Raw genomic sequence first — 24,057 nt, forward strand, 5'->3', positions numbered from 1 at the left:
ATAATTACATAAATAATAATAATGGTTTTAACAATAATTCAAGTAACAACAAAAGTAAAAATAATAATTGTTATTACTAATAAAAAAAAAAAAGCATCACAATTCAAGTTTTTTTTTTTATTTCATGAATCCGATTAGAATTTTATTCAGTGGTTGATTATAATTAATTATTTTAAATGTTTTAAAGTTTTTCCTTCTGCTTTAATTCTTTAATTTCTGTGACGAGTGTATCCCAATATGGAGTTATGAAGCTCTGCTGGTGTTCTTCAAGGTGTTTGAGTGACCCGAGGTTGATGACATATCACCCCTGATATGGGTTGAAGTGTGTGTGTGTGTGTGTGTGTGTGTGTGTGTGTGTGTGTGTGTGTGTGTGTGTGTGTGTGTGTGTGTGTGTGTGTGTGTGTGTGTGTGTATGGAGGCAGTAGGAGGTCTCTGCTCCTGAACCACGTCACTCTCTGCAGGGTATAAAGCAGCAGTAGTGAGTGAGTGTGTGAATGAGTGAGTGAGTGTGTGTACCTGGTGGAACTGAAGCACCATGTCACGCCTGTTGATCCCGGTGCTGCTGTGTGGAGTGAGTGTGTGCGTGTGCGCCTCTGAGCAGAGGGACTACGGGGTGAAGCTGTGCGGCAGAGAGTTCATCCGGGCCGTCATCTTTACCTGCGGGGGGTCACGCTGGAGACGCTCCGTCCACCCTGTCCCACCCAACAGTGAGTAGAGTTACTATCACACACACACACACACACACCAAGATCATTATAACTGTAACTAAAACTACTACAAATCCTTTAGAAACTGAAATTTTAGCCAAAATGTCCAAAGAAATCTAAAATTTTAAACGATTAAACAGGGTTAAATACTGCAGTGATGTTACAGATTCACAAAAATCTGAGAATTTAATATTTATAAAAATTCAAACTAGTAAATAAATACATTCTGTAACTATAGAATTTATCTAATCACAACATTTCTTTAAAAATACAAGTACATCTCAGAACTGATTCTTGTTTACTTCTAAAAAATATCTTAAAATTATCAGTCTAATCACTGAATAATAATAAAAATAATATATAAAAGAGCAATTACACACTTTTATAGTTAAAGTCAAACTAAAATTACTAAATTAAAAATGAAATGTTCATGTCTTGAATAATAAATTATATTTCTTTAAATATGGTAAATTCAATAAAAAAACAAAAATTGTGCATTTAAATCTGCAGGAGTTTGTTTACGTGGACTGAGGTGTGTAAACCTGATTACTGCATTAATGTTTATAGCTGCAGTTCTGTGCATTAGAGATTTAATAAAATGTTTACATGTTAAAGCAGTGCAGATGATTTTGGGTTCTGTTATTAGAACACAGTCGTGACAGCAGGGAACATTTTTACATCATAGAATCACAGTCTGACGTTTTCATCCTCCGAACAAAATAAATGATAAAAATATTCCAAAACCTTCACAGGAAAATGTTCAGTGTCATATAAAATGAAATAAATAATAAAATCTGTATTAGGTTACATGTTTGAGTTTCAGGTTGGTGGTGAAGAGTCTCAGTAACTCGGCCGCTTTATGAACTTGAACGTTTATCATCTTTCAGACTAGAACACAAGAACTGCAGATGAATTTGTGGACGGTTTGTTTATTTTTAAAATATGTAAAATATGAGTAATTTATTATAAATGAGCAGATTTGATTCTCTTTGTCGAGGTAATATTGTGTTTTAGTCGTAGTTTTATTTCTTTTTAAATTAATTGTTTACGTGCTGAAAGATCCAAACATTTAAATCAGCCAGTGATTTTTTTTATTATTATATTTAAGATGATTTAATCAGTTAATACAATTAAATAATAAAACCATTTAATTACGTTTTTATTTACTGAATTAATGTACAACATAAACAACAGCTACACCTGTGAGCTTTGCAACCCAAAACCTAAACCCTGACCCACACTTCAACCCCAACGTTAACCCCAACCCTAACCCCAGCCCTAATCCCAATTTTTACCCCAACCCTATCCCCAATTCTAAATCCCAGCTCCAACCCTAACCTTATATATTTGCTCTGGCGAATCTAATTGACGATATATCTTACACACCTCTTTCTTTATTTCTTAGACCCAAACCTGCCGGTTTCCTATCAGAGCTCGTGGGACAGCGACGACAATCCCGGCTGGTTACGACCCAACAGAGCGGCACCATCTGAACAATCATCCTCCTCCACCTTCTCTCTGAGCGACCTTCTGCAGGTCATGGGGGAGCAGACCAACCCCAAAGACGAGTTCAGTCCACACGAGAAAGCACAGAGAAGCCGGACGGGCTCGACCTTCTCCTCCTGGTCACCGGGGCTCGATCGATCGAGGAGTTTAGATCAGGACCGCAGGAGGCGCAGCTTCTCGCACGGCCTGGCCGGAGTGTGCTGCAATCAGGGCTGCACCAAAAACGACATCGGGCGCCTCTGCTGAGGAACGGTGGCGTCGTGGCGGGGATGGGGGTGCAGTCTGGGACTTTTTACACATTTCAGAGGGAAGGACGGCACCACATCGCTGAGCTGATCTGTAAATATTGTATTTTGTGAACGTGTGTGTGTGTAAAAACACAGAATAACTAATAAATAAACGTTATTGTGAAATATGCACATTTGTGATGCGTGAATGCTTTATAAACCAACTGCAGACGAGATGTTATGATGTCACAACCGCTCAGCTGATGTGTTGTTACGCAGCTGCTGTTTATTCACTTTTACAGCTCAAAAGTTTACATACACTAGAAATATGTTTATGCTATATGATCAAAAGTATGTGGACAGCTGACTGCAGGATTGTTAAACTTTTTATTTGAAATGTGCACCACACGCATTAGAATAAGACATTATTAAAAATTCTTAAAGATCGTACACATTTACAGTTCAGGAAAGTAATCTGAGGCCCTTTTCTAAGCAACTTCAGCTCCCAAAAGCAACCAAATGAACTCTTTTATTATTAAAGTACATGGAACAGTGGTCTCTTGGACGCTTGGATGTCAGGGAGGAATATTTGAACTCTGCAATAAAAAATAGATATTTGTACTATACAGACATACATACAGACAAGTATTGACCTTGTAATGATCAAATTAATGTATTTCAGCCACAACACAAAGTGTAATATATCAATGATCCCATGCTTCTGGATTTGCAGCAACAGTTTAGGGAAGGCCCTAAGACATGAAGAATCCTAAGCTCAGCCCCACTCAACAGCTCTGGGATGAACCGGAACACCAACTGATCAATCAGTGCCCGGCCATACAAATACTGTCACCTTTGGATGTCCAACAAGCTCATGGTCAAGTGTCCAAATACTTTTGTATTTGTAAAAGATAAAAGTAAAAAAAAAACGTCTAAACATTTATAAATAAAAGTATGAACACAGGACGAGCGTTATTCAGCTTTATAAACATTAATAAACACTCTGCGTTCTGATGATTCAGATTCACACACATGGTCTAATCCAGGGCCTCTCATCCAGGGGCCCCTGAGCCACACGGAGGTCCGACCCAGCCGCCTGTGTTAGTCCTGTTACTCGCCGTGTATTAATGCATTTCAGATGCTCAGGAGACCAGTACTGTTCTTTACACCATTCTGGGTTGATGTGATACGTCTGGGTTCGTGTCCTAATGAGAATCTGGATTGAATCCTAACGTCCTTCCTGAGCCACTCTCTCAGTAGGTGGGTACAGCGGTGATGCCCTCCAGTGGGTACAGCGGCGATGCCCTCTAGTGAGTGATTTAGGGGGCGCTCAGGTCTCTTTACTTTCTCTGATGGCGTCCACAGTGCGCCCCAAAGATTTGAACGAGGGGCGCTGAGTCGGCTCTGATGCCCAACACTCCTTCATTAGAGAGTGAACCTGAACCAGAGAGGAGAGAATTTAAATCATCCTACTGTCATTCATTCATTTATTCATTCGTGTGTGTGTGTGTGTGTGTGTGTGTGTACCTCGGGAGGGCAGCTCTGAGGGGCAGGAAGTCTGTAGTTGTGTTTGAGTAGATCAATCAGGTGATAAACGATCATCTGCCCCTGTTTATCAATCCCCATCTTCTCCATAAACACCTGATAACACACAGAGAGAGAGAGACTCTGGAACACTTCTCGACACTAAATAGGAGGAACTCTGGAACACACAGGGGTGCAAATACTTTTTCACAACACTGTAAAACTTTGTACTCACAGCAGGGGGGCTGGAGTTCTTATCGCTGAGGGTGAAAAGTTCATACAGGACCACTCCAAAACTCCAAACGTCCGAGGCTACCGAAAACTTGCTCTCCATCAGAGACTCGGGTGCGTACCTTCATCACACACACACACACACACACACACCATCATCATCACAAACATCTCCACACATCATCATCCCCTATAGTGCCAAAAGTATGTGGACACCTGACCATCAGCCTGCTGCACATCCCATTTCAAAACCATAAGCACTCAATTTAATTTAAGTGTGTCTGTGGGAATTTGTGCCTTAATACGAGCAAGCATTTTTGAGACCAGGCACTGATGTCGAATGAGACGACCTGGCTCGCAACGGACATTCCAATTCACCCCAATTAGGGGTAGTAGGGGTGGGGTGTCCACATTCTTTTGGCTACATAGTGCAACTTTATGGACAAAAGTATTGGGACACCCCTTCTAATGACTGAATTTATATGTTTAAGCCAAGAGTTGCTAACAGGTGTAATAAATCAATCATATAAATGAAATGATTTGCTTCCGACTTTGCAGTAACAGTTTAGGGAAGGACCTTTTTTGTTTCCATCATGACTCAAGCTCTATAATATACAGCTCTGGGATGAACCGGAACATCAACTGATCAATAAGCGCCCAGCCACACAGACGAAGACAAACGCTGTTGTCTTGTATACTGACTAAATGGGCACAAATTCCCATACACAGACACACAAAGTCTTGTGAGGAGCTGAAAGTAGCTGAAATGATCACACAGAGGTCTCTCTGTTTTAATACAAGCTCATGGTCGCGTGTCCAAATACTTTTGGCCGTATCTCATGCTGGTATGATTTCTCACCAGAATATGGGACTCTCTCCCGGCTCCTTCACCGTGTAATATTCTTTATCCTGGGGCAGAACCTTGGTCAGGCCGAAATCTCCGATCTTCACACGTGATTCGCTCTCCACTAGGATGTTCCGCGTCGCCAAATCTCTGTGCACGTAGCGCTTCAAACCCAGGTAGTCCATTCCCTAAAAAACAACACAGCGGGGGTTTAAGATCAGCCGCGATACCAGAGTATCCTCGTCATCAAACACCATCCCACAGAAGATCCCATCAGATGGAACGGAACCTTCCGGTACTACTGCTCGACTGGCAGATCTTACCAGACCAGAAAAGTACAAATAAACGTGAACGCCTTCATCTGGTGCCCCCTGTGTTCATCCATAAGTGTAACACACACACACTGTCAGATTGTATTCGTGAACTGGAACCTTGACTGACTCTCAGAATAAGACATGTCAGGTGCCCGGGTGGCACAGCGGGCTTGCACTCTAGCCCGACACCACTGATACGGATACCCCGGGTTCGGATCTGAGAGGTACTATCAGCTATGTCTAAGGCAGGAGGTCTCGAGGCTTAAAAAAAGGATTGCAGAGAAAAATAATAATAATTAAATAAACCTGTACGCAAACGCCCCCTTGTGGCGGCTTTATGTTCCGTCTTGTAAACCACAGTGGGACCAGATTGTACAGAGCAGAGCAGAGCAGAGAGGGTAAGATGCATTGTTGCATTGTTGTCCAGTGTGAAATTAAATAGACCAGACGAGCCTCTGTAAACAAAGCAAGGTCCATGAAGAGTCTGGTGTGGAGGAACCAGACCTTCTCGTCCCCCTTTTCAACTAAATGGGCACAGATTCCCAGCGTGTTCGTACCTTGCAGATCTGGGAGGCGTAGTGCAGCAGCTTCTTGTGGTCGAATCGTTCCTTGTTCTTGGCCAGATATTCCCTCAGACTCCCGAACGGCAGGTACTCCATGATCAAGCGCAGGTTCTTACGACCTGGAGACGAGACGAGAGGAGACGAGAGGAGAGAGAACCAACAGAAAAGATCCAAGGTTAGGATTTATCACTGCTGTTCATACAAAAGTGGACAGAAGTATTGGGACGCTTCTTCTAATTACTGGATTTACGTGTTGAACAGCTCTGGGATGAACCGGAACATCAGCATCAGTGCCGAATCAGGGCTGAATGAGCACAAATTCCCACAGACATACTTCAAAGTCTTGTGAGAAGCCTTCTCAGATCACATAGAGGTCGCTTTTGAAACTGGACGTCCGACAGGCTCATGGTTAGGCGTCCAAATACTTTTGGCCATATAGTGTACGATCAAATATATGATCAGACCTAACAGCCCACAGACGAGCACACGACTCCCCTGACAGACATGATCCCGATGGTCGCTCTGTTACACCGGACAGAAGCGGATTCTTACACAGAGCTTTAACACATCTGGAGAGACACGCTGTACTCTCTGTATTCCTCCACCACTCATACCACATTTGGTCATGTGTGGATAGTTTACCCATGGAAAAGATGCACCAAGGCCTGGTCATACTGGAAACGTGTTGGTACGGCTACCACAGGGATTCTTCAGACGTCTCAGTGGGGTAGAGATATATTAGGGTGGAGGGTGTTCCTAATATTTTGGCTGATAAACAGCGACACCTGCTGTCTGTTCAAAGCGCCTGCGTGAGCGGTGGAACAATACGTCAGTGTAGCATGTTCCTCCCTGCATGTTACTGCTTTATCTGTGGCTGGCTGGTGAAAAGAAGGGGTCCAGGGCGCGGTCAGAGGGACAGAAGGACAGAGGGACAGCTCACCTGCGGTGTAACACACTCCTTTGTACTTGACGATGTTCTCGTGTTGAAGTGATTTGAGGATCTCGATCTCACGCTCGAAGTCTCGTAGATGTTCGGCCGTGCTGTGCTGGAGCTTCTTCACCGCCACCACCTCGCCCGTGTTGTCCTGTAACGGGTCGTACCGGCACTTCTCCACGCTGCCGAAATTCCCCTACACAGAACAAACAGAGAGAGGACATAGCTCAGCGTGAGGTTCTACAGACTGGTGGTTCTCCTCCACTGTGAGGTTCTACAGACTGATGGCTCTCCTCCACTCTGAGGTTCTACAGACTGATGGTTCTCCTCCACTCTGAAGTTCTACAGACTGAAGGTTCTCTTCCACTGTGAGGTTCTACAGACTGATGGTTCTCCTCTACTCTGAAGTTCTACAGACTGAAGGTTCTCTTCCACTGTGAGGTTCTACAGACTGATGGTTCTCCTCTACTGTGAGGTTCTACAGACTGATGGTTCTCCTCCACTCTGAGGTTCTACAGACTGATGGTTCTCCTCCACTGTAAGTTTCTACAGACTGATGGTTCTCCTCCACTCTGAAGTTCTACAGACTGAAGGTTCTCTTCCACTGTGAGGTTCTACAGACTGATGGTTCTCCTCCACTCTGAGGTTCTACAGACTGATGGTTCTCCTCCACTGTGAGGTTCTACAGACTGATGGTTCTCCTCCACTCTGAAGTTCTACAGACTGAAGGTTCTCCTCCACTGTGAGGTTCTACAGACTGATGGTTCTCCTCCACTCTGAAGTTCTACAGACTGAAGGTTCTCTTCCACTGTGAGGTTCTACAGACTGATGGTTCTCCTCCACTGTGAGGTTCTACAGACTGATGGTTCTCCTCCACTCTGAGGTTCTACAGACTGATGGTTCTCCTACACTGTGAGGTTCTACAGACTGATGGTTCTCCTCCACTCTGAGGTTCTACAGACTGATGGTTCTCTTCCACTGTGAGGTTCTACAGACTGGTGGTTCTCCTCTACTGTAAGGTTCTACAGACTGATGGTTCTCCTCCACTCTGAAGTTCTACAGACTGATGGTTCTCCTCCACTCTGAAGTTCTACAGACTGATGGTTCTCCTCCACTGTGAGGTTCTCCTCCTGCAGCTGTTCCAGCTGTTTGGTGTACTTTACCTTTCCGAGCTGCTGTAGGAAGATCAGATGTCGAGCCTCAAACTGTGTCGGTTCCTGACTGTCGAGAGCTCCAGATACAGCAAACCCACGAGTTCTCACCGGGAGAACATCATGCTCCACCAACAGCTCGTAATCTGGACAGAGAGAGAGAGAGATACAGTGGTTATGTGTATGCGTAGTGTTGTGTAGTGTTGTGTATTGTGTAGGATTGTGAAGTGTATTGTTGTGTATTGCTGTGTGTAGTGTTGTGTATTGCTGTGTATTGCTGTGTGTAGTGTTGTGTATTGTTGTGTATTGCTGTGTGTAGTGTTGTGTTACCGGGGGTGTAGAGGCTGTTCAGGTCTCTGATGACAGATCTGAAGGATGGACGGTGTAACGGTTCATAATCCATACAGCTGTTGATCAGGTTGGTCAGTTCGGTCCATTTGGGTGCAGGAAGCTGGTGCCTGTCTTCATAGAACAGCAGCTTCTACACACACACACACACACACACACACAGAGTGTAAAGATGAGCATCAACTGGCTGTGTCTGAGGGAGGGTGTGTTTGTGTGTGTGTGTGTGTGTGTGTGTTACCTTGGAGGAATCGTAGGAACTGAGTGGTCTCTCTCCGCTGGCGTAAATTTCCCACAGTGTTGTTCCGAAACTCCACTTATCGGTAGCAATGCTCAGGTTCTTCTGGTCCTCAACACACTCCGGAGGAACCCAGGGGATGTGCTCGATCAGAACTACCACACACACACACACACACACACACAGGTGAGATACAGGTAAAGATCTGGAGAACGGTGTGTGTGTGTGTGTGTGTGTGTGTCTCACTCTCTCTGGACTGTACGGAGACGCTGATGCCCGGGTCGCTGAGTTTGATGAAGGGTGGGGTGAGAGTTTTTCGGTCCTCCTCTCTCACTAGCAGAACATTCTTAGCACAAACGTTCCCATGGGTCAGGTTCTTATCCTCCTGTAATGGCCACACACACACACACACACACACACACACACACTGTTTAATTAACACTGTAGGATCTCAAATGCAAGACATAAATTATTGTATTCTTATTAATCACCACTTCTGTCACACACACACACACACACACACACACACCAGGTAGTGCATGGCCCACGCCAGCTGCTTGGCCACCTCCAGCTTCCAGGTGATGTTGACGGAGTTCCGGTTCCTCTTCAGGTACGTGTCCAGCGATCCGAAGCGCACGAACTCCTGCACCATGATGTCTAAACCACAGCACGCCAACCAATCAGATTACAGGAACTAACAGTTACATCACATTTACCTTCTGATCATGTGATCAATAACAGAATGCACTGATTTTCTGGATTACACCACATGGTCAAAAGTATGTGGACACTAATTAGTGGATTTACACTAAAGCTCTAGCACACCGTCACTGAGAGCCGGGTTCGAATCTCGGCTGTTCTACAGACCCGGCTGGGCGTCCAGTAGGCACAGGTGATCGTGTCTGTGGGAGGGACGGTTGGACGTCACCCCGTGACTCACTGGCTGAGTGGTGGGCAGACGTCAAACGTACGTGATATTGTTGTAATTTTTTTCTTTATAGTGTGTATTTGATTTGATTTGATGTACAATTCTACTGGGACTCTAATTTCCTTCGGGATCAATAAAGTATCTATCCATCTAACTATCTAGGAGTAAGAACAGCTCAGCATTCGCAAAGCCGAGTGTTGGCTCGAGTGTCTGAACGCAGAGGTCCCCAACCACCGGACCGGTACCGGCCCGTGGATCATTTATTACCGGGCCGCACAGAAACAATAAATAGAGACAGTACATCAGCCATGAAAACACTGCTTTTATTTCCAACACATGGGTGTTTATCATCTCATATCACCCCCAGGTGGAAGCAGCGTCTCGTTGCAGCGAAAAAAAGCTAATTTGTGAGTAGTATAGTTATTCTATTTTAAGTCCCTCCACCCCCGCCGGTCCGTGAAATTATATTTTAAATATTACCGGTCTGTGGAGCAAAAAAGGTTGGGAAGCACTGGTCTAAAGCACTCCACTGTTGGACTCTGGGACAGTAAAAACATCACAGTATCAGCTGTAAAATGTGGTGGAGGTATCTTATTATGGATTCCTTCGGCCCTTTAGTTCCAGTAATGGAAAATAATTATCCTACAGCATTTGCGCTTTCAGCTCTGTGTGAACAGTTTGGGGAATGCCATGTCCTGCTTCAGTACAAAGCAATCTTGATAAAGAACTGGTTATCTGAGTTTAGTGTGAAACCAGCAAGTGAGTTCTCACGGTCATGTTCCGAAATGTGCGTGTTGATACTCACGCTCCTCGGTACACACGCAGATCCCGTAGTTCAGCAGCAAGTGCTTATGGGAAAGCTGGCTCATCATACTCGCTGCTTCGAAGAACGACTAGAGGAGAAAGAAAGAAAACGAATCGATTCTTGTTCTTCTGATTTAAAGGGAAACAGTCGCGCACGGCCATTTTTTTACCTCGGTGTAGTTGCGGTGACTCTTATCCAGCACCTTCATCACCACGTCCATTTCGTGGACCTCTCCGTAATCCCCCAGCTCCCTCCGCGTCCCACGGAACACCTGAGTGAACGTTCCCTGTCCCAGACTCTCCGTCTAACAACACACCACGTACACAAATCACACCACATGTTCCGACTGCCTTCAGACGTTTATTTATTGTTTAGAAGCCGCGTCGTTTGTCTGCTGTGATTTAATTTGCACATGGCTGCACAACACCCACGCAGACCACAGCGGCCACTGACTAGCACGACTGCCGCTTCTTAACACCAGTCAGCAGCGGATCGGCGGATTCATACGTACAGAGGACCACACTGTTTTCTTTCTCTGTATTCTTCCACCACTCATGCCCGGCACCTCGACCGGCCAGCAGGCAAGGCACAGGAAACCCATCAGGCCTTTCCTACTGCGGTCAGACACGTCCGACTGTGTGTGCCGGGTGCCCGGCCAGGCTGGTGGCACAGCTGAGACTCGGCGTGGCACATGAAATGCCATCCAAGCGCCAGATATCAACATTTTTTGAATAATAATTTTTGTATTGTGAATTAGGTGAAACAGCAAGAGGGTCATGGGTTCGAATCCAAGGTGGAGCGGTCTGGGTCCATTCTGTGTGGAATTTGCATGTTCTCTCTGTGTCTGTGTGAGGTACAACATTGCTCTAAGTGTGTGTGTGTGTGTGTGTAGACGTACGATTTGCAGGTCCTCTCTGTGTATCTTGTGGAAGACCATCTGACTGATGTTGTGTCTGAAGAGTGACGGAGAGAAGGGTGCATCGGAACCCTCACCGCTCCTGCAGATCAGCAGGTTCGACTTATCTACACAGAGAGCGAGAGAGTCACCTCAGTTATATGGCCAAAAGTATGTGGACACCCCAGCTAATCCTGAATTTGTTGCTGTGTCTTCACAGGTAAAGGTGTTGTACCAACCTTTGTTCCTGGGGGGGCAGCACTTGGTTAACTGGAATATGTGTTCCTCAGAGCGCAGCGCCTCCTTCTGGTAGCGGTGCAGCAGTTCGCTCAGACTGCTGAACACACACTTGGCTCCACTCAGGACGAACTCGCCGGCCGGGTTGCGCACTATCTGACAGTGCCTGTACTCGTACGCACCATCGTACTGCGCACACACACACACACACACAAGACATTTTATAAATACAACATATATCCAAAAGTATCTGGACACCTGAATATAAGCTAAAACAGTGGCATTTTGCAGACGCTTTTATTCAAAGACAGTGGAACTAAGCATTAGGAGCCTTGTTCAGGGGCCCGACAGTGGCAACACCCCTATTGATGCTATAACAGCCTCCACTTCTCTGGGAAGGCTTTCTACAAGATTATGAAGTGTGTCTGTTGGAATTTGTGCCCATTCAGTCTAAATAGTATTTGTGAGGTCTTGTGCCAATACTGAACCTGGTCAACCCAGGTCTTTAGGAACCTGTATGGTGGGGTGTCCACATACTTTTGGCCTTATACGAAACCGATGTGTGTGTGTGTCATTTAATATGACATTGTTTATTTTTGGATGTCCGCATTCACTCACCCCAACCACGAAGGACAGGAAGTACTTGTCGTAGTCTTTGGAGCTGCAGTGCAGGATGTACATGCCCTTGGCGTTATCGCAGCGGCGTAGGCGGCTGACAGCAAACTCCATCCTAATTCCACATACATATGGTCAGTTTGGAATTAAGTCCATACACAACGTTACGTGAGGGTTAAGGGAGCGCGGAACGCTAACTCACAACACGGGGCCGTGGCAGCTACACTGAATGGCCTCCAGGAGTCTAGGGGGCACCACCTCCTTACACAGGTAGTGATGAGCGTCGGTGGTTAGCCTGTAGTAGCCGTCGATCAGAGAAACGAAGGACAGCGCCTCCGACAGGGAGCAAAACTCCAACTCCTGAAATAATCCAGACACAGACACGCAGCTGAGGAAGGTGGATTCACTTAAAAACAAAGGGAAAATAATGTGTGTGTGTGTGTGTGTGTGTTACCAGTGTCTGGCTGTCCTGTCTGTTAATAGTAACGATGCGACTCTCCACTGATCCGTCTTTACCGGACTGTTTAATGCTGATGTCGATCACATCCGGAAAATCACAGTACACCTGTAGATCCTACAGAGGGAGACAGAGATTGAGACTGGGAGACGGGGAGGTTGAGACAGAGAGAGACGGAGGAGATTGAGACAGAGACAGACGGGGAGATTGAGACTGAGAGAGACGGGGAGATTAAGACAGAGAGAGACGGGGGAGATTGAGACAGAGACAGACGGGGAGATTGAGACTGAGAGACGGGGAGATTGAGACAGAGAGAGACGGAGAGAGATTGAGACAGAAAGACAAAAAGAGACAGAGAGACAGTAGAAGATTGAGACAGAGAGACGGAGAGAGACAGGATGAGATTGAGATTGAGACAGAGAGAGACAGAGGGAGATTGAGAGAGAAAGAAACAGGGAGAGATTAAAACAGAGGGAGTTTGAGAGACAGAAAGACAGAGATTGAGACAGGCGAGATTGAGACAGACAGACAGGGACTGAGAGACAGACAGAGATTGAGACAGCAAGAGACAAAAGGAGATTAAGACAGAGGGAGTTTGAGAGACAGAAAGACGGAGATTGAGACAGAGAGAAACAGTAGAAGATTGAGACAGAAAGACGGAGAGAGACAGAGAGACAGTAGAAGATTAAGACAGAGAGACGGAGAGAGACAGGATGAGATTGAGATTGAGACAGAGAGAGACAGTAGAAGATTGAGATTGAGACAGAGAGAGACAGTAGAAGATTGAGACAGAGAGACGGAGAGAGACAGTAGAAGATTGAGACAGAGAGAGACAGAGGGAGATTAAAACAGAGGGAGTTTGAGAGACAAAAAGACAGAGATTGAGACAGAGACGGGGGAATTGAGACAGAGAGACAGATGGAGATTGAGACAGAGAAAAGAAACAGATGGAGATTTAGACAGACAGACAGACAGACAGACAGGGACTGAGAGACAGACAGAGATTGAGACAGAGAGACAAGAGGAGATTGAGACAGATAGAGATGGAGACAGATACAGGGAGAGAGTGAGACAGATACACGGGGAGATTTAGACAAAAGGACACAGAGAGACAGACAGAAATTAAGACAGAGAGACGGGGGGACAGACACCTAATATTTAATTCCACACTATAAGGCCAAAAGTATATGGACACCAGACCATGAGGCTGTCGGACCTGCCATTTCTAAAATGTCAAAACAGCCTCTTTCAGTTATAAAAGCATTTGTGAGGTCAGATCGCTGGATAAGAAATCCTTCCTTGCGGTGGACATTCTAATTCATCTCACAGGTGTTTATTGGGGGTCAGAATTTATTAATTTATTAATGGACGTCACTGATTTTATATGTTATACTCATGTTAGCAGTGATTATTATGAGGAGTGAGGGTTTTTTGGGACGAACTCAGTCCTCATGTTCTCAGTGGGGTGCAGGTCCGGTTGTGACGTGTGTTTCGGACCGGTGTGTACCTGTACGTCTCCGGGATCTCTCCCTTTGGCCCACTGGATGCCGCGGTTGCCGGTGACGACTATGGTCACGGCCCCGATGGTGGGCTCGGACACGTGGAAGCGCTCGGTGTAGAAGGCCGGCTGCAGCGCCTCTAAGCTGCCGATGTACTTCAGCATGAGCTGGGCGAGGGGCGCCTTGCAGAGGCGGAGGTGCTCCACGAACTTCCGGAAGCGGTACCGAATCCTCATCCTGGTCACGATGTGGTAGCGCTGGATCTGAGCGCGGACCGCTCTGGGGAGGAAGTTCTTATAGCTGCAGAGAGAGAGAGAGTGTGTGTGAACAAGATTATTTAAATAATGAGCAAGAAGCAGAATAGATTACACTACATGGCCAAAAGTATGTGGACGCCTGATTTGAGTCCATTCAGTTAAAAGAGTTCTGGCCTGTAGTGGGCAGGGTTTTTTACCTGTTGTCATGGTAAATGTCGATGGGCGAGCTTCCTTTCTCTTTAGCGATCCTCATCATGTCCAGTACAGCCAGGCCGAGACATTCCTCCTGAGCATCATGGGTAACCGGGACACTCACCGAACCCTCCACGAAATCACTCCGCCACTGAGAAAGAAAAAAACAGATTTAGTGACACAAAGAGACCTGTCAGTCTTGGTAAAAGAGGCATGGCCTCTGTATCTGTACCTGTCAGTCTTGGTAAAAGAGGCGTGGCCTCTGTATCTGTACCTGTCAGTCTTGGTAAAAGAGGCGGGGCCTCTGTATCTGTACCTGTCAGTCTTGGTAAAAGAGGCGGGGCCTCTGTATCTGTACCTGTCAGTCCTAGTAAAGGAGGCGTGGCCTCTGTAACTGTACCTGTCAGTCTTGATAAAAGAGGCGTGGCCTCTGTATCTGTACCTGTCAGTCTTGATAAAAGAGGCGTGGCCTCTGTATCTGTACCTGTCAGTCTTGGTAAAAGAGGCGGGGCCTCTGTATCTGTACCTGTCAGTCCTAGTAAAGGAGGCGTGGCCTCACTATCTGTAACTGTCAATTTCGGGAAAGGAGGTGTGGCCTCTATTCATACATGTCAGTCCTAGTAAAGGAGGTGTGGCTTATGTATCTGTGTCTGTCAGCCTTAGTAAAAGAGGCGGGGCCTCTGTAACTGTACCTGCCAGTCCTAGTGAAGGAGGCGTGGCCTCTGTAACTGTACCTGCCAGTCCTAGTAAAGGAGGCGGGGCCTCTGTAACTGTACCTGCCAGTCCTAGTGAAGGAGGCGTGGCCTCTGTAACTGTACCTGCCAGTCCTAGTAAAGGAGGCGTGGCCTCTGTATCTGTACCTGTCAGCCTCAGTGATGGAGGTGAATGGACAGGTTTACATCTTCACGTTACTGAAACAGGTGAGACTGACCTGAGCGAACAGGTACGCCATGGTGACATCATCAAACACAGGAGCCTCTGAGCTCTTAGTGACGCCGTAGCGATGGGCGTGACTCGAGCCCTGCCCGTACCAGCCTGTAAAGTAAAACCTGCGAAGCAAGAAGAGAAATCAAAGTTAAATGTATTAAACAGATTCTGCTGGATTTGAGTACAAAGTGTGACGAGGTTTTGGAGTGTGTCTGTGAGAACTCGTGTTCAGTATTTTTGAGGTCGGGTGTATTTCTGTCATTCTCTTGCTCTGTAAAGTGTGTATTAGCATTAATCACGAAAGAGAGTTTCGTGTGGTGGGCGCACCTGTGAACTTCCTCTTAGCACACTCACGCACACACACGCACACACACGCACACACACGCACACACGCGCACACACACGCACACACCCGTGTTCACCTGGGTTTCCGTTACGCAGTGAGAAGCTCTGGTTCTCAATCACAACATCAAAGTGTGAAAAGATCAGGTATCAGTTTCAGTAATCACACACACACACAACACACTAGTAATGTGAGTGAGTCAGTGATGAGTTTAGACTGTTCAAACAGTCAGGGACTGACTAGAAGCTCTGGGTACCAGAAGCTCCGTACTTGGAAGATTTTGGTACTTGAAGGATTTCGATTTTAGAAGATACGTACTTATAAGCTTTAGATACTAGAAGGTGATACTTGGAAGCTTTTGGTAATAGAAGATGGTACATCAAGATTTTGGGTACTAGAAGGCGGTACCTGGAAGCTTTAGGAACTAGAAGCTCCGTACCTGGAAGCTTTGGGTACCAGAATGTGGTACTTGGAGGTTTTGGGTACTAGAAGCTCTGTAACTGGAAGCTTTGGGTACTAGAAGGGGGTACTTTAAAGTGTTGGGTACTAGAGGGTGGTACTTGGAAGATTTGGGTACTAGAAGCTCTGTACCTGGAGGTTTTGGTAATAGAAGATGGTAAACAAAGATTTTGGGTACTAGAAGCTCCGTACCAGAAAGCTTTGGGCACTAGAAGATGCTACTTGAAATCTTTGGGTACTAGAAGTGGTCTGTACCTGGACGCTTTGGGTACTAGACGGTGGTACCTGGAGGTTTTTGGGTACTGGAAGGTTCATATCTCAAAGCTTTGGGTACTAGAAGGTCTGTACCAGGAGGTTTTGGGTTCTAGAAGGTGGTACTTACAAGCTTTTGGTAATAGAAGATGGTACATCAAGATTTTGGGCACTAGAATGTGGGACTTGGAAGCTTCGGGCACTAGAAGGTGGTACTTGAAGGTCTTGGGTACTAGAAGGTAGTACCTGGAGGGTTTGGGTATTAGAAGGTGGTATTTTGGTTGGGTAGAAGAAGCTGTCTCTGGCTACCTGATCCTGAAGAGAAGCTTCTCATTGGAGGACTCGTCCACCTTGAAGACGTGATTGGGCGGAAACCACATCCGATCCGCCTCCCTCATCAGACCGAACAGACTCAGGTAAACCGGGCTGATACCTGTGGGCGGAGCAAGAGCAGAGACAGACACCAGCATCAGCCAATCAGCAGTCAGGGTTCAGAGAGGTGACGTAGACGCGAGCACGGCGAGAACGCTGGCGTGGACGTGTAAACAGGAAATGGTGACGGGCGACAGGAAGAAGGGTGTCGCACCGGTCGCTCGCTCAACAAACGCTGATACAATTTAAGCAATTGAGGGTTAAGAGTTGGGCTCAGGGGCCCAACAGTGGCAACCTGGCATTGGTGGGGCTTGAACCGGCAACCTTCTGATTACTAGTCTAGTACCACAACCCTCATCACCACTGTATGCATTATATTCAATACTGTAAATGTAAAATGTATTATCCTAGAGCCGCGGTCCAATACAGTCATCAGAAGGGTACCGATTCAAGCCCCACCACTGCTTAGTTGCCACTGTTGGGCCCCTGGAAAAGGCCCTTAACCCCCAGTTGCTTGCATTGTACCATTTACATTTGCAGCATTTAGCAGGCACTTCATCCAGACCAATCATCACTGCATACAATTAAAGCAGTTGAGGGTTAAGATCAAGGGCTCAGTGGCAACCTGCCATTGGTGGGACTTGAACCGGCGACCTTCTGATTACTAGTCCAGTATGTATTGTATGCACAGTATTCAATACTGTAAATGTAAAATGTACTATCCTAGAGCTTAATGTACTAGTCCAGTACAGTAATCAGAAGGTTACCACCACCAGCTTGTCCTCTGGTCAAGGTCCCTGACCCTCAATCATAACTGTAAGTCTCTTTGGATAAAAGCGTCCGCCACGCACCACAAATGTAAATGATGTTTACAGGAAATGTACGAGGAAGTCGAGCTTTTATTTAGAATTTATTTAGAAAAGACGAAGCTAAACCAGCGAAACCAGTGAGGTCTGGATTTAAGAGTTCCCTGGTACTCGGCCCCCGTATTCCTCTTTCACCACGGTAAACCACGGCCTGCTCAGACTTCTCAGAAACACACACACGCTGACGGTGTAAAGCACAGCACTGAACACTGAACTGTTCCCACTATACAAACCTGGAAACCAGAACGAGCCTAACACCGAACCCTGAGGGTTTACACAGTACATTTCATTAACTAACTTAGTCATGGTGGAGGAACTTCCGTCATCTAACATCAGCCTGACATCTAATAGATCCCTCACCCTCACACAAACCATCAGATCCACGTCTAATAGATCCCTCACCCTCACCATCAGATCCACATCTAATAGATCCCTCACCCTCACACTCACCATCAGATCCACGTCTAATAGATCCCTCACCCTCACACTCACCATCAGATCCACATCTAATAGATCCCTCACCCTCACACTCACCATCAGATCCACGTCTAATAGATCCCTCACCCTCACACGCACCATCAGATCCACATCTAATAGATCCCTCACCCTCACACTCACCATCAGATCCACATCTAATAGATCCCTCACCCTCACACGCACCATCAGATCCACATCTAATAGATCCCTCACCCTCACCATCAGATCCACATCTAATAGATCCCTCACCCTCACACGCACCATCAGATCCACATCTAATAGATCCCTCACCCTCACCATCAGATCCACATCTAATAGATCCCTCACCCTCACACGCACCATCAGATCCACATCTAATAGATCCCTCACCCTCACCATCAGATCCACATCTAATAGATCCCTCACCCTCACACTCACCATCAGATCCACATCTAATAGATCCCTCACCCTCACCATCAGATCCACATCTAATAGATCCCTCACCCTCACACTCACCATCAGATCCACATCTAATAGATCCCTGCAGAATAGGCGTCACCATCACCACACACACACACACACACACACACACCTGAACACTTACCACATTCCTTGGCAGCTTTGATGCACACCTCCTCAGCCACGTAATCTCCGGGCGGACAGGTGAGCGTCGTGTTCGAGCCCTGGCTGCAGCGGTACAGGTGAACCTGCAGGGCGGCGCCGGCGCCGGGCTTTGACGGATCAGGACCTGATGAGTTCTCCATGGTTACGGAGGTGTTCCAGCCCATGCGGGTTCAGACCGTATCCTACGAAAAACACGGGGACGTTTAGTGGAGCATGACACACCGAGCACTTTATTAGGAACACCTATCTGGACTGGACCACGTTTCTGGGTATACAATTACTGACTGTAGTGTTACCTCCCTGTACCACGTTTGTCAATAGTAAAGCTGACCAGATGATGATTGGACGGTGGAGCATTCTCAGCTGCACTGACACTAATGCTGATAACGGTAATGACGTCTGGTACAAGCAGGTACAGCAGTGTTGTTGGGATTTCTAAATCCTGTTTAAACTCCATCAGCGAATGCTTGCTGATCACAGGACGCTTTATATTTTTGGACGTGGCCCTGCTGACACCGAGGTGTTACACAAGGTTATTGGTTACAGCCCGAATTCGAGTTAAAAACATGATTCTGTGTTTGTAGGCGAACAGGAACAGGAAGTGAAACAAGCTGCGTTCGCCCTTCCCGAAACCGATGGACCGTCAGAGGAACTTCTGAGAAACGAGTCCCACCTCGTACGAGTCAACATGAGCCGAGGAGAGACAGAAAGATCCAGAAAGAAAGCGAGATCCCTGATACTCTAAAGCTGTGGGCATGAATACAGAGACCCCCCCATTCACCTCTTTGCTGCTATAACAGCCTCCACTCCACTGGAAACATCTAGCAGATGCTTTTATCCAAAGCAATGTAGAATTTTGGGGCAAAAATAATGTAAGCTTTAGAGAGTTAAGGATCCAGTGTTGGCAACTTGAAGGTGGTGGTGGTGGGGTTTGACCCACTGACCTTCTGGTCACTAGTCCTGTATTTCAACCACTAAGCTAAGATTTTAGACCTGAAACCTGGACACTAAAGAAAGAAGAAGAAAGACGCATCAGAAAACGGCTGACGATCTCCTGGAGGAAGATGATCACCACTGAGCGAGCGTACGAGACGGCCAGAACAGAAAAGGTCCCACAAGTGAGGTTACTCTGGGCATCTGATGAGGCGCCCACATGAGGACACTGAAGGCGACATTACTGTCAAGGAAGACCAAGAATAAACTGGATTGACGTGACATGACTGTGGGAATTTGTGCCTATATAGCAAATGTGCTCAGTGAGGTTGTTGTGTTGACGGAAAGTCGGCAGCGAGCCAATCTAGGTCACGTACAGGAAACACCAACACGTACAGCGACGCGTCGAGCTCAGAGATACGACATCAAACACTTCAAAGCTTCGTTGTTTTTGTTTTTACGCTTCATTTTTCGTTCCGAGTTTTAGGGACGGGTGTCATTTCTTCAACTATACGGACAAAAGTATTGGGACGCCTTTTCTAATTAAAGAAATCATGAGTTTCAGCCACAACAGACACTAACAGGAGTAATAAATAATTTTTATAAAGGAGATGATCTATCATGCTTCCAGCTTTGCAGCAACAGTTTAGGGAAGGACCTGTCCTGTTCCGACGTGAAGAAAAGCTCCAGTGCTCGACCAGTGCTCATTCAGCCGTACAAACGTTAGATGGGCACAAATTCCCACACACAGACACACTTGTGAGAAGCTTCTCAGAAGAGCGGCCGTTGTTCTAGCTGGAAAGATCACACAGAGGGTCCATAATTATTAAAGATCACTTCTTTTTGACACACTCCAAAATCTTTTGGAAGCACATGCTCAGGTGTCCACATACTTTTGGCCCGAGTATATTTATATTATATTGTATATTCTATATGCAGCATTTAGCAGATGCTTTTAAATGCAGTTCGAGCAACTGAGTGTTAAAGGCCTTGATCAGGGGCCCAACAGGGCAACCTGGCGATGTTGGGGCTTGAACCGGCAACCTTATGGTTACTAGTCCAGCACCTTAACCGCTGAGCTGCCACTGGCACTGCCAAGTGTACGTACTGAAGGAGGACGATGAAGAGAGTCGAGAGAAACCGAGAGAAATTAGAACACAGGACGAAACAGAAAGATGTCCAAGAGTCGAGACTGAATGAGTCTGAATGTTACATTAATAAACAGAGAAAAACATTAATAATGAAATATAAATAAAATATAAATAAATTAATAAATCCATGTGACCCAAGAGGTTTCAGTGAAACGTACAGACTCGACTATCCTCGGGTCTTTACACTCGTGTAACTCAACATCTGAGCAGGAAACGGAACCCGACTTGAAACCTCCAGGTTTGGAATGGAGCCTAAAACCACTAAAACACTCGGTTACCTGGTCAGAGTCGGTCCGGATCGTCCAGACGCCCGAATTCCGCAGCATCACGTGACTTCCAGTAAGTTCACCAGCGGTAACAACCAGAAACTAAAACTTCGGAATGTAAATACGAGTGTGATTCCTCATGATGTTTGTTGACGTTTGGGGGTTTTCCCTACAGTTGTAGGGTTAAAAGAAGAAGTCGAAAATTTCCACGCCCCTTTGACTAATCTCACACACACACACACACACACACACACACACACACACACACACACACACACTGTGCTGCAGTTCAGTTGGTCATCTTGTGGTTGGTGTGGTGTGCAAACAGGATGTAGGTGAACATGCTCGACTTTAAAGGTACATTCAGCCAAAAGTAGAACGTACACACACACACACACACACACACACACACACCTCCCAAATCTACAGGCTGGCCACTTTATTAGGAACACCTGTACACCTGCATTCATGTCATTCTCCAGTCAGCCAATCATCTATAAGCAACACAGCGTACAAACATCACACAGAACATCATATATAACATCATACGTAGCTCTATTCCACCAAAACTTGGATCTTGGATCTTGAACTGGTTCCGTTCAGGCTTTTTAGAACTTTGGTGCTATTCAGAGAACCAGTCTGAGTTTGCACTCCATCAATGGAGGGAGCTTCAGTTTCATGGTGATGTAAAGCTCACTCGACAGTGGACAGTGTCACCCACATGTCAACAGTATACGATCCATATAATCCTGTTTTTTTTGGAGGTTCTTGGATTTTACCTGATCATCCAGACCAACCGTGACAGGTATGTGTGTTTTTTAACAGGTGCAGTCAAACTAACCCTATTTAACTAGGCACAGAGTTAGGAGGCCATACCATGACGTTATATAACATCTGTAGATCGTTCTACAACGCCAAGAACACCCGCATTAAATAAAGTTCAGCCTCCAATCATTCAGTCACAGAAAAAGAACAGTTGCAGAAATCCGCCACGTCGTCTGACGTAGTTTCTGTGTATAAATTAAACGCAGTTTTGTTTATATACGTGTGTATTGTGCATGATCATTTCCTTTTCTTTGTGCCCAGTGTTTCCACGTCACCCCTGACCCACCGCAACTCTGACCAGGATGAAGAGGTTAGTGAAATTATTTAAAAGTATAATAACCATGTTTATAACCATAAACAACACACAAACTGTCACTGATAAACACACTCGCACTGCTCTCGCTATCAGAGCCACTACAGAGAGAAGCACGTGTTCAGCAGGCTTATCTAACGCTAACACACACACACACACTGTCATACACATACTTACACACACACACAGACTAACAAACACAAGCACACAGTTAACACACACACATACATGTATTTTTACATACATCCACCAACACCCACTATTGCACACACACTAACACACACCCTGATCCACCCATTTCCACTTCCCACTTCCTCTATCTCACTCTCAGCATCAAACATCCAGCACTACAGAATAAACACAAACCCAGAACATCACAGAACCTCCACATGTGCCCCAAACTCCAAAAAATGGGTTCAGATGTGTATATTAAACTATATATTTCATGTATATATTTCCCCCCATAAAAATTTGTCAAGTTTATATATTGTTTTACATTTTTATCATTAGATTGCTAATTCAGAACTAATGCATAATATAATATCAATTACAATAACAACAGTGATAATTTAGTTTTATTATTATTATTTTTAATATTGTTTTTACTGTTGTTGTTGTTATTAGATTTTAAATGGTTAAACCCTCTTGGCTGGTTGATTTTGATGGTAAAACTACAGTAACTCATCAAAGTTATAATTTACTGTATTGTTACAAATGTATTGTTATTTTTAACTGTTTTGTCTCTTATTTATAAGAACATCCATAATAATAATAATAATAATAATAATAATAATAACAATAATAAGATGAAATACTAACGTAATAAATATTATTACATGAGTATTAACGTATTATATATATGTTGTGTATTATACCAACAACAATAATTATAATAATACAACATAAACCAATAATATTTATAAAACAACAATAATATTTATAAAAATAACAATAATATTTATATTAATAAAAATAATAACAACAATAATAATATTAATAATAATATTTATAACAATATTAATAATAATAATAATAATAACAATCATAATAATAATAATAATACCATTAGTAATAGTAATAATAATAATTTAAACCATGTATAAAATGTTTACTAGTAAATAAACTGTAACTTTACTTACTGGAAGTTGGAGCTTGTTTACGTATAACTGCACCCTGAAAATCTTCATATTTTAAAACCTTCAGACTCCTTTAATTGATTATAAAGTCCGATTTGTGCAAATAAAACCGCTAAATTTTAGTAGAATTAATATTGAAATGTGGTTCGTTGCTTCGGTTTGCGAGTTATAACATAGTTATAGATAACTATCTGTTTCCCACCCGTATTTCGACACATCCCGCCTTCTGCTCTGTGATTGGCTGAACTAAAAACAACTGGCCAATCAATAGTGTGCTGGGGGGGGGGGGGGGGGAAACAGAGGTCGCGACATTTTTAAGGGCGTGGTTTTCAGAAAACGGGTGGGTTAGGGTGAAACAACTAGCTAATGCTATAGTACCGTATGTACAGTAATTAAATGTGTTATAATTCCAAATATTTACCTAGAATTCATAGAATTTATATGTATTGTTGTTTCTGATGCTTTTGTATCATTACAACGTTAATCCATGTTGAACAAACACAAAGTGAAACTGACTTGCTTTCTCTTTTTAGAGTTTTGAATGAAGATGGCCAACAAGCTCTTGTTCAGGTGTCTACATATTTTTGGCTGAAAAGTACGACACAACCTTTTGAATTCAGAAATAAACACACAAACTTAGTTGATTATTGGGGTAGTGAACAAAG

General features: G+C 44.9%; 2 protein-coding genes across 4 annotated transcripts; one reads left to right on the forward strand and one right to left on the reverse strand.

Annotated features, from left to right (window-relative positions):
- The first annotated feature begins 416 nt into the window (after positions 1-416).
- Positions 417-2,630, forward strand: rln1 (relaxin 1). 2 transcript variants are annotated; one of them, XM_063011728.1, is made up of 2 exons: positions 417-707; positions 2,113-2,630. In XM_063011728.1, exons 1-2 carry the CDS (start codon positions 536-538, stop codon positions 2,457-2,459), a joined length of 519 nt encoding a protein of 172 aa, XP_062867798.1. In that variant the 5' UTR covers positions 417-535; the 3' UTR covers positions 2,460-2,630. The 2 variants fall into 2 exon arrangements, 1 of the variants encoding a protein (XP_062867798.1); XR_010015016.1 differs by lacking the exon at positions 417-707 and adding an exon at positions 1,537-1,630 and having other exon boundaries at positions 2,113-2,187.
- A 183-nt stretch (positions 2,631-2,813) lies between these two features.
- On the reverse strand, positions 2,814-23,486 carry jak2a (Janus kinase 2a). Of its 2 annotated transcripts, none has more exons than XM_063012219.1 (24): positions 23,396-23,486; positions 18,749-18,950; positions 16,760-16,883; positions 15,401-15,518; positions 14,475-14,620; positions 14,029-14,320; positions 12,519-12,638; positions 12,267-12,424; positions 12,068-12,179; positions 11,452-11,638; positions 11,216-11,340; positions 10,487-10,621; positions 10,318-10,405; positions 9,114-9,241; positions 8,831-8,969; positions 8,588-8,739; positions 8,332-8,482; positions 8,014-8,147; positions 6,857-7,046; positions 5,911-6,035; positions 5,055-5,227; positions 4,200-4,317; positions 3,968-4,081; positions 2,814-3,878 (listed from the first exon to the last, which is right to left on the reverse strand). In XM_063012219.1, exons 2-24 carry the CDS (start codon positions 18,930-18,932, stop codon positions 3,771-3,773), a joined length of 3,321 nt encoding a protein of 1,106 aa, XP_062868289.1. In that variant the 5' UTR covers positions 18,933-18,950; positions 23,396-23,486; the 3' UTR covers positions 2,814-3,770. The 2 variants fall into 2 exon arrangements, with proteins under 2 accessions (XP_062868289.1, XP_062868290.1); XM_063012220.1 differs by lacking the exon at positions 23,396-23,486 and adding an exon at positions 21,131-21,229.
- Positions 23,487-24,057: the final 571 nt, after the last annotated feature.

This window comes from Trichomycterus rosablanca, chromosome 16 (assembly GCF_030014385.1).
Source record: "Trichomycterus rosablanca isolate fTriRos1 chromosome 16, fTriRos1.hap1, whole genome shotgun sequence".
NCBI lineage: Eukaryota > Metazoa > Chordata > Actinopteri > Siluriformes > Trichomycteridae > Trichomycterus > Trichomycterus rosablanca.